The following is a 10,740-nucleotide window of genomic DNA, read 5'->3' as shown; positions in this document are numbered from 1 at the left end:
ATATACTCACACTGTCAGGGATATGCTTAGTATAGTATCTCACCTGTCAGGGATTATAAGTTAGTATTGATATCTCACCTGTCAGGGTTTTTATTAAAGTAGTATTGATATCTCACCGTAAAATACTCCCTGTCAGGGATAAAGTAGTATTGATATTCTCACCTGTCAGGGTTAAAGTAGTATTGATATCTCACCTGTCAGGTTAAAGTAGTATTGATATCTCACCTGTCAGGGTTAAAGTAGTATTGATATCTCACCTGTCAGGGTTAAAGTAGTATTGATATCTCACCTGTCAGGGTTAAAGTAGTATTGATATCTCACCTGTCAGGGTTAAAGTAGTATTGATATCTCACCTGTCAGGGTTAAAGTAGTATTGATATCTCACCTGTCAGGGTTAAGTAGTATTGATATCTCACCTGTCAGGGTTAAAGTAGTATTGATATCTCACCTGTCAGGGTTAAAGTAGTACTGATATCTCACCTGTCAGGGTTAAAGTAGTATTGATATCTCACCTGTCAGGGTTAAAGTAGTACTGATATCTCACCTGTCAGGGTTAAAGTAGTATTGATATCTCACCTGTCAGGGTTAAAGTAGTATTGATATCTCACCTGTCAGGGTTAAAGTAGTACTGATATCTCACCTGTCAGGGTTAAAGTAGTATTGATATCTCACCTGTCAGGGTTAAAGTAGTATTGATATCTCACCTGTCAGGGTTAAAGTAGTACTGATATCTCACCTGTCAGGGTTAAAGTAGTATTGATATCTCACCTGTCAGGGTTAAAGTAGTATTGATATCTCACCTGTCAGGGTTAAAGTAGTATTGATATCTCACCTGTCAGGGTTAAAGTAGTATTGATATCTCACCTGTCAGGGTTAAAGTAGTATTGATATCTCACCTGTCAGGGTTAAAGTAGTACTGATATCTCACCTGTCAGGGTTAAAGTAGTACTGATATCTCACCTGTCAGGGGTAAAGTAGTACTGATATCTCACCTGTCAGGGTTAAAGTAGTATTGATATCTCACCTGTCAGGGTTAAAGTAGTACTGATATCTCACCTGTCAGGGTTAAAGTAGTACTGATATCTCACCTGTCAGGGTTAAAGTAGTACTGATATCTCACCTGTCAGGGTTAAAGTAGTACTGATATCTCACCTGTCAGGGTTAAAGTAGTACTGATATCTCACCTGTCAGGGTTAAAGTAGTACTGATATCTCACCTGTCAGGGTTAAAGTAGTACTGATATCTCACCTGTCAGGGTTAAAGTAGTACTGATATCTCACCTGTCAGGGTTAAAGTAGTACTGATATCTCACCTGTCAGGGTTAAAGTAGTACTGATATCTCACCTGTCAGGGTTAAAGTAGTACTGATATCTCACCTGTCAGGGTTAAAGTAGTACTGATATCTCACCTGTCAGGGTTAAAGTAGTACTGATATCTCACCTGTCAGGGTTAAAGTAGTACTGATATCTCACCTGTCAGGGTTAAAGTAGTACTGATATCTCACCTGTCAGGGTTAAAGTAGTACTGATATCTCACCTGTCAGGGTTAAAGTAGTACTGATATCTCACCTGTCAGGGTTAAAGTAGTACTGATATCTCACCTGTCAGGGTTAAAGTAGTACTGATATCTCACCTGTCAGGGTTAAGTAGTACTGATATCTCACCTGTCAGGGTTAAAGTAGTACTGATATCTCACCTGTCAGGGTTAAAGTAGTACTGATATCTCACCTGTCAGGGTTAAAGTAGTACTGATATCTCACCTGTCAGGGTTAAAGTAGTACTGATATCTCACCTGTCAGGGTTAAAGTAGTACTGATATCTCACCTGTCAGGGTTAAAGTAGTACTGATATCTCACCTGTCAGGGTTAAAGTAGTACTGATATCTCACCTGTCAGGGTTAAAGTAGTACTGATATCTCACCTGTCAGGGTTAAAGTAGTACTGATATCTCACCTGTCAGGGTTAAAGTAGTACTGATATCTCACCTGTCAGGGTTAAAGTAGTACTGATATCTCACCTGTCAGGGTTAAAGTAGTACTGATATCTCACCTGTCAGGGTTAAAGTAGTACTGATATCTCACCTGTCAGGGTTAAAGTAGTACTGATATCTCACCTGTCAGGGTTAAAGTAGTATTGATATCTCACCTGTCAGGGTTAAAGTAGTACTGATATCTCACCTGTCAGGGTTAAAGTAGTACTGATATCTCACCTGTCAGGGTTAAAGTAGTACTGATATCTCACCTGTCAGGGTTAAAGTAGTATTGATATCTCACCAGTCAGGGTTAAAGTAGTACTGATATCTCACCTGTCAGGGTTAAAGTAGTATTGATATCTCACCTGTCAGGGTTAAAGTAGTACTGATATCTCACCTGTCAGGGTTAAAGTAGTATTGATATCTCACCTGTCAGGGTTAAAGTAGTATTGATATCTCACCTGTCAGGGTTAAAGTAGTACTGATATCTCACCTGTCTGGGCTGCCACAGAGTGTATTGATGGTGCCAGCCGTTTCAGCCACGTGGTTGATGTGTATGTAACTCTGCAGAGTCAGAGACCACAGTCCCCCCTCCTGTAGTGATCTGAGGTGAGACCATAGTCCTGTTACTTCAATAGAACATCTGTAGTGGTTCTATTACATTGAATGATTTTGATCTAATTCGTTTTTTCTGTTTATTTTTTTAAACATCTTTCTCTGAAAAATGTTGTCCCCACTTTTGATGTCACTAACCAAAACACACACAAAAAACTGTAGAATTAATGTGCCTTAAACCCCACCCCTACAAAACATCACCAGGTGATGTGATTTTTGGAGAAAATTAGTGCGCAAGTTGGTAAATCTTGTCATGCGTCATGTATTTTTAAGAATATCAAGAAATATGTCAAATATGGTTTTGGGACTAAAATACTGTATATGTTTGCTGGGATGTTTGGACACACCTCCTCATTCAAGGGTTTTTCTTTATTTTCACTATTTTCTACATTGTAGAATAATAGTGTAGACATCAAAACTATGAAATAACACATATGGAATCATATAGTAACCAAACAAGTGTTAAACGAATCATTTTAGATATTTTATATTTGAGATTCTTCAAAGTAGCCACCCTTTGGCTTTGATGACAGTTTTGCACCCACACTGTATCTGCGAGCTGTTGGCTGGAGAGCAAGTGCCGAGACCAGAGAGGGCCCATTCGAATGTGATGGAAACCCATATAGCCTGTATGTTTTATTATTAGGTACACGGGAGTTTAACTGCAAAAAAAAAAAAGTTATTTTTATGTGCACTACGTCATCACGCACAACCCTTTTATCCACAACACGTCAATATGATGGAAACAATTCTCTGGTGAGAAAATGTGCATATAATTTTTATAATAATATATAATATAATATGCCATTTAGCAGACGCTTTTATCCAAAGCGACTTACCGTCATGTGTGCATATATTTTTACGTATGGGTGGTCCCGGAGATCGAACCCACTACCCTGGCGTTACAAGCGCCATGCTCTACCAGCTGAGCTACAGAGGACCACGGGATTATGCAGGATTTTAGAATATTCACATGAAGATCTGTCATCAACTGGATGGAAACCTAGCTTATGATTGAGACTTGACACCGAAACACTGTTATTTTGTTTCATTGTTATTTATTTTACAATTGTATTATTATTGTTATTTTGTTTAAATTAAAGAGATAATTTAGCCCTCTACAGTTGATGTCCGTGCTCCACTGACATTTTATTAGCATCATAAAAAAATTCCCCATCAAAATCCATCTGTTTAAGCTAGATACATGTTTAGTTTTTTGCATGGGGTTGGAAAGATGAGACTCACGAACACGACGGTGTTCTCCGTTTTGAGTCACGGGACAAGTTTGATGTCGGTACAGCGGATCTGCCAACTTCTGTACGTAGCGTACGAACCGTTTGGGCTGCCAACTTCTGTACGTAGCGTACGAACAGTTTGGGCTGCCAACTTCTGTACGTAGCGTACGAACCGTTTGGGCTGCCAACTTCTGTACGTAGCGTACGAACAGTTTGTGCTACACAACACCCCTCTATGGAAAGGGGAGACGCGTATGAACAGGTACATGTTGGTTGTTTTGCTCTAGGACGCCCACAAGCCGCACAAGACCCGTCTGAATGTAGCCCGGTACCGGTTTAAAAATAATTATGGAGGTAGTTTAGTGACACATTTTGTTTGTTAAATATGGGTAAAAAAATATATATATACTGATCTGTCTGTTTTTCCATGTATGAATCTGTTGGCCAAATTCAATGTTTCATCAAATATTATTTCATATTTTTATTTTTATATTTGTTTTACATATGATAGCTAAATGGGTCCTAAAATTAAAAATGAAATAGGTAAATGATCCTTGGTATGACCATCTTAAAACAATTCCATATGTTAGCTTAGTAGATTAGTTGTCTGTTCTGTCTGTTAGACCCCAGTCCTTCAACATAGTGTATCTATACCATAGGATACGTATGTTTACCTGGTGTAGAGTGTGTCCAGTATATCTGTGGCTGGTCCTTGGTTGTCTGTTCTGTCTGTTAGACCCCAGTCCTTCAACATAGTGTGGTACTCTGCTACTAAAGCAGGACTATAGTCCATCTCCCTGCACCACTGCACCGCATACAGCAGCTCACAAACTGAGGAAGAAAATACAGAAAGAAAGACAGACCAGACAGACAGACAGACAGACAGAAAAAAAGAAAGAAACGCAGTGAGTGAGAGAGTTGTTTTCTTCATCTTGTCAACAAGTCAACCTTTTCCAGTAGTCTCGCTGAACGGTATTGAAATAAAATGAGCTGTTCTAAAATGAATTGAACATAACTGAATTGCAACCCTCACCTGTGTGTTTGAAGTCTTTCATGCAGTCTCCTGCCCCCTCCTGGTCATCTGAACACACTGCTGCCGTGGCAGTAGCAGTAGCAGCAGTAGAAGCCATATCTGTGCTACACACCACTCTGGCCAGCAGAGCACATACACACAGGTGGGCAGGCAGTCTGCTAGAGCCTCTGAGCTTCCAGACCTCCATACAGGGGTAGTCACAGAACACCCTCAGACGTCCAGACAGCAGGGGGGACTTCACCCACTGAGGGGGGGGGGGGAGAGAGAGAGAGAGAGAGAGAGAGAGAGAGAGAGCGAGAGAGCGAGAGAGAGCGAGAGCGAGAGAGGAGGTAACAAGCGTGCAAGGTTTTGTTCCAATCAGTTTGTTCCAATCAGGCGGACAGCAGATTCTACTAATAGTGGTCTAAATTGAAGAACATAATGAATCAGTTGAATTGTGTTAGAGCTAGGAATGTGATTGGCTGGCGTACCTGAGGGGGCAGGGCCTGTCTGATCTTGCTCCACTCTGATTGGCTGGGAGTCAGGAAGGAGAGGAACTGGGAGAGGAGGGTGGAGCCTTGCTGACCAACAGATCTCAGTGTGTCAGCTAGCCTCTGGACCGCTAGAACCAACACCTGCAGACTGATCGAACAACACATAGAACATCAGAGCTAGAACCAACACCTGCAGACTGATAGAACACAGAACATCAGACCAAGAACCAACACCTGCAGACTGATAGAACACAGAACATCAGACCTAGAACCAACACCTGCAGACTGATAGAACACAGAACATCAGACCTAGAACCAACACCTGCAGACTGATAGAACACAGAACATCAGACCTAGAACCAACACCTACAGACTGATAGAACAACACATAGAACATCAGACCTAGAACCAACACCTGCAGACTGATAGAACATCAGACCTAGAACCGACCCATACAGACTGATAGAACACAGAACATCAGACCTAGAACCAACACCTACAGACTGATAGAACACAGAACATCAGACCTAGAACATAAAAAAAAAAAAAAAAATTACATTTACGTCATTTAGCAGACGCTCTTATCCAGAGCGACTTACAGTTAATGAATACATATTTTTTTATATATATACTGGTCCCCCGTGGGAATCGAACCCACAACCCTGGCGTTGCAAACGCCATGCTCTATCAACTGAGCTACATCCCTGCCGGCCATTCCCTCCCCTACCCTGGACGACGCTGGGCCAATTGTGCGCCGCCCATGAGTCTCCCGGTCGCGGCCGGCTGCGACAGAGCCTGGATTCGAACCAGGATCTCTAGTGGCACAGTTAACACTGCGATGCAGTGCCTTAGACCACTGCGCCACTCAGACCTAGAACCAACCCCTACAGACTGATAGAACAGAACATCACACCAACACCTAGAATCATATAGAACAACATAAGTTGAACCACATAGATAGAAAACGTTGTTTACCTTTTGACTCCCAGGGAGGAGGTGAGCAGCTGGGTTTTGACCCAGAATGCAGCGCTGTACAGGAAGCTGCCCTCCTTGACCTCTGACCCCGAGTGATGGACCAATGAGAGGACACCGGCATGACACGCCTGACTCAGCTTCTTCAGCAGGGAGTCTGGAGGGGGGGGAGAGAGAGCTGTATGTGTGTGCATGTGAACGTGAACAGTGTGTGTATCTAAGGAGTGTGTGTACCTGAGAGGTGCAGGGCGTCATTTCAGCTAAACTTAGGGTATGGCAAAGTGAGAGTGGGGGTAAAATTTTTATCAAATTGAAGCTCATTTACACAATTCAAAAACTCTAAAATGTCATTTGGAGAACATCAAAAGCAAGCCAAATTGACTCCAGCCATTATCACATTGTTGCTGTAGCTTCATTCACCTCAGTCAATAGGGGACTGAACATTCACCTCAGTCAATAGGGGACTTAACATTCACCTCAGTCAATAGGGGACTTAACATTCACCTCAGTCAATAGGGGACTTAACATTCACCTCAGTCAATAGGGGACTGAACATTCACCTCAGTCAATAGGGGACTGAACATTCACCTCAGTCAATAGGGGACTTAACATTCACCTCAGTCAATAGGGGACTGAACATTCACCTCAGTCAATAGGGGACTTAACATTCACATCAGTCAATAGGGGACTGAACATTCACCTCAGTCAATAGGGGACTGAACATTCACCTCAGTCAATAGGGGACTTAACATTCACCTCAGTCAATAGGGGACTGAACATTCACCTCAGTCAATAGGGGACTGAACATTCACCTCAGTCAATAGGGGACTGAACATTCACCTCAGTCAATAGGGGACTTAACATTCACCTCAGTCAATAGGGGACTGAACATTCACCTCAGTCAATAGGGGACTGAACATTCACCTCAGTCAATAGAGGACTGAACATTCACCTCAGTCAATAGGGGACTGAACATTCACCTCAGTCAATAGGGGACTGAACATTCACCTCAGTCAATAGGGGACTTAACATTCTGCAAACACGTCATACAAGAATTAGCTTCTTGCTACACACTAGCACCGCACCGGGATTAAAACTAGTTTAGTTTAATGTCAAGTCAAACAGCAGTTACCTAGCCAAAGCCATCTATTACAGCCATCTTTACCTCTGCACTGTTATAGAAAAAAAGGTTGCGCTGTTCCCTGCAGCTGCGTTGATACCAGAGTATGTGAGCGGAGTTGAGCAGTCGGAAATCTCGCTCATCGCTCATGGAGCGCTCCGGCACTCCACGTCCTTTCCAACCGCTCCGCTAAAAACCGCTCCTTGCTCAAAGGTTAAAAAAACTGCTGCTCCAAATCCGGTCCATTCATTAAAATCACAATTTAACTAACACCCATCTATTTTTGTGACTACCTGGACCTACCATTTGTTTGTTTTGAAGTATTGAAACCGAACGATACGATTTGAATGAAAAGTATTTTAATAAACAACAGGAAAAGGAAACGCTGCTTCAGGCTACAAGTAAAAACAAAAAACTCAGCTTGGAAAATTCCAGAAAATTATGTCATGGCTTTAGAAGCTTCTGATAGGCTAATTGACATCATTTGAGTCAATTGGAGGTGTACCTGTGGATGTATTTCAAGGCCTACCTTCCAACTCTGTCTCCTAGAGATGAACGTACTTTGGTGCGAAAAGTGCAAATCAATCCCAGAACAACAGCAAAGGACCTTGTGAAGATGCTGGAGGAAACAGGTACAAAAGTACCTATATCCACAGTAAAACGAGTCCTATATCGACATAACCAGAAAGGCCGATCAGCAAGGAAGAAGCCACTGCTCCTAAACCGCCATAAAAAAGCCAGACTACGGTTTGCAACTGCACATGGGGACAAAGATCATACTTTTTGGAGAAATGTCCTCTGGTCTGATGAAACAAAAATAGAACTGTTTGGCCATAATGACCATCATTATGTTTGGAGGAAAAGGGGGGTAAGCTTGCAAGCCAAAGAACCCCATCCCAACCGTGAAGCACGGGGGTGGCAGCATCATGCTGTGGGGGTGCTTTGCTGCAGGAGGGACTGGTGCACTTCACAAAATAGATGGCATCATGAGGAAGGAAAATTATGTGGATATATTGAAGCAACATCTCAAGACATCAGTCAGGAAGTTAAAGCTTGGTCGCAAATGGGTCTTCCAAATGGACAATGACCCCAAGCATACTTACAAAGTTGTGGCAAAATGGCTTAAGGACAACAAAGTCAAGGTATTGGAGTGGCCATCACAAAGCCCTGACCTCAATCCTATAGAACATTTGTGGGCAGAACTGAAAAAGTGTGTGCGAGCAAGGAGGCCTACAAACCTGACTCAGTTACACCAGCTCTGTCAGGAGTATCAGGCCAAAATTCACCCAACTTATTGTGGGATGCTTGTGGAAGGCTACCCGAAACGTTTTGACCCAAGTTAAACAATTTAAAGGCAATGCTACCAAATACTAATTGAGAGTATGTAAACTTCTGACCCCACTGGGAATGTGATGAAATAAATAATTATTCTGACATGTCACATTCTTAAAATAAAGTGGTGATCCTATATGACCTAAGACAGGGTCTTTTTACTAGGATTAAATGTCAGGAATTGTGGAAAACCTGTATTTGGCTAAGGTGTATGTAAACGTCCGACTTCAACTGTACATGAGCATGCTCCCAACCAACCACAGTCACACAAATTGTACCAGGAGACGGGTCAGACAGCAGACTGAGTTCCCCCTGTCATCGCTGGCAGCGTGACTAACAGGTAGCTAGCTGTCCTATCGCTAGAAGAGGCGTATCGTTCATTCTAGCGGGAGAAGGGCCATACAGACTTTTCTGACTAGCGAATTGAAACGTATAAATGAAAAGAAGCCTAGTTCATTTATGAAGTGGAAAACGTAGCTGGCTGAAAATTAGTAAGGTAACAGGCTGATTAGCCCGACAGCCGACGCTAATGGAAAACACTGTGTGTCTGGTCCTCTGTGTGTGTGTGTGTGTCTTACCTGACAGGGGTGTGTGTCTTACCTGACAGGGGTGTGTGTCTTACCTGACAGGGGTGTGTGCCTTACCTGACAGGGGTGTGAGCCTTACCTGACAGGGGTGTGAGCCTTACCTGACAGGGGTGTGAGCCTTACCTGACAGGGGTGTGAGCCTTACCTGACAGGGGTGTGAGCCTTACCTGACAGGGGTGTGAGTCTTACCTGACAGGGGTGTGAGTCTTACCTGACAGGGGTGTGAGTCTTACCTGACAGGGGTGTGAGCCTTACCTGACAGGGGTGTGAGTCTTACCTGACAGGGGTGTGAGTCTTACCTGACAGGGGTGTGAGTCTTACCTGACAGGGGTGTGAGTCTTACCTGACAGGGGTGTGAGTCTTACCTGACAGGGGTGTGAGCCTTACCTGACAGGGGTGTGTGTCTTACCTGACAGGTGTGTGAGTCTTACCTGACAGGGGTGTGAGTCTTACCTGACAGGGGTGTGAGTCTTACCTGACAGGGGTGTGAGCCTTACCTGACAGGGGTGTGAGTCTTACCTGACAGGGGTGTGAGTCTTACCTGACAGGGGTGTGAGCCTTACCTGACAGGGGTGTGAGCCTTACCTGACAGGGGTGTGAGTCTTACCTGACAGGGGTGTGCGCCTTACCTGACAGGGGTGTGAGCCTTACCTGACAGGGGTGTGAGTCTTACCTGACAGGGGTGTGAGTCTTACCTGACAGGGGTGTGTGTCTTACCTGACAGGTGTGTGAGCCTTACCTGACAGGGGTGTGAGCCTTACCTGACAGGGGTGTGAGTCTTACCTGACAGGGGTGTGAGCCTTACCTGACAGGGGTGTGAGCCTTACCTGACAGGGGTGTGAGTCTTACCTGACAGGGGTGTGAGTCTTACCTGACAGGGGTGTGTGTCTTACCTGACAGGTGTGTGAGCCTTACCTGACAGGGGTGTGAGCCTTACCTGACAGGGGTGTGAGTCTTACCTGACAGGGGTGTGAGTCTTACCTGACAGGGGTGTGAGTCTTACCTGACAGGGGTGTGTGTCTTACCTGACAGGGGTGTGTGTCTTACCTGACAGGTGTGTGAGCCTTACCTGACAGGGGTGTGAGCCTTACCTGACAGGGGTGTGAGTCTTACCTGACAGGGGTGTGAGCCTTACCTGACAGGGGTGTGAGCCTTACCTGACAGGGGTGTGAGTCTTACCTGACAGGGGTGTGAGTCTTACCTGACAGGGGTGTGTGTCTTACCTGACAGGTGTGTGAGCCTTACCTGACAGGGGTGTGAGCCTTACCTGACAGGGGTGTGAGGTGTGAGTCTTACCTGACAGGGGTGTGAGCCTTACCTGACAGGGGTGTGAGTCTTACCTGACAGGGGTGTGAGTCTTACCTGACAGGGGTGTGAGCCTTTCCTGACAGGGGTGTGAGCCT

General features: G+C 44.2%; 1 protein-coding gene across 1 annotated transcript in view; it reads right to left on the bottom strand.

Annotated features, from left to right (window-relative positions):
- LOC311099901 (E3 ubiquitin-protein ligase listerin-like) overlaps window positions 1-10,740 on the bottom strand; it is a 76,273-nt gene that overhangs the window by 28,942 nt on the left and 36,591 nt on the right. Inside the window, 5 exon segments of the mRNA XM_084140620.1 lie at window positions 2,464-2,574; window positions 4,495-4,651; window positions 4,854-5,097; window positions 5,324-5,474; window positions 6,302-6,455. Of these exon segments, the coding sequence (XP_083996746.1) occupies window positions 2,464-2,574; window positions 4,495-4,651; window positions 4,854-5,097; window positions 5,324-5,474; window positions 6,302-6,455 (817 nt within the window).

This window comes from Coregonus lavaretus (genome assembly GCF_964263955.1).
Source record: "Coregonus lavaretus genome assembly, chromosome: 24".
Taxonomy (NCBI): domain Eukaryota; kingdom Metazoa; phylum Chordata; class Actinopteri; order Salmoniformes; family Salmonidae; genus Coregonus; species Coregonus lavaretus.
The sequence above is the reverse complement of the archived record's forward strand: the minus strand, read 5'-3'. Positions and strand labels throughout refer to the sequence as shown.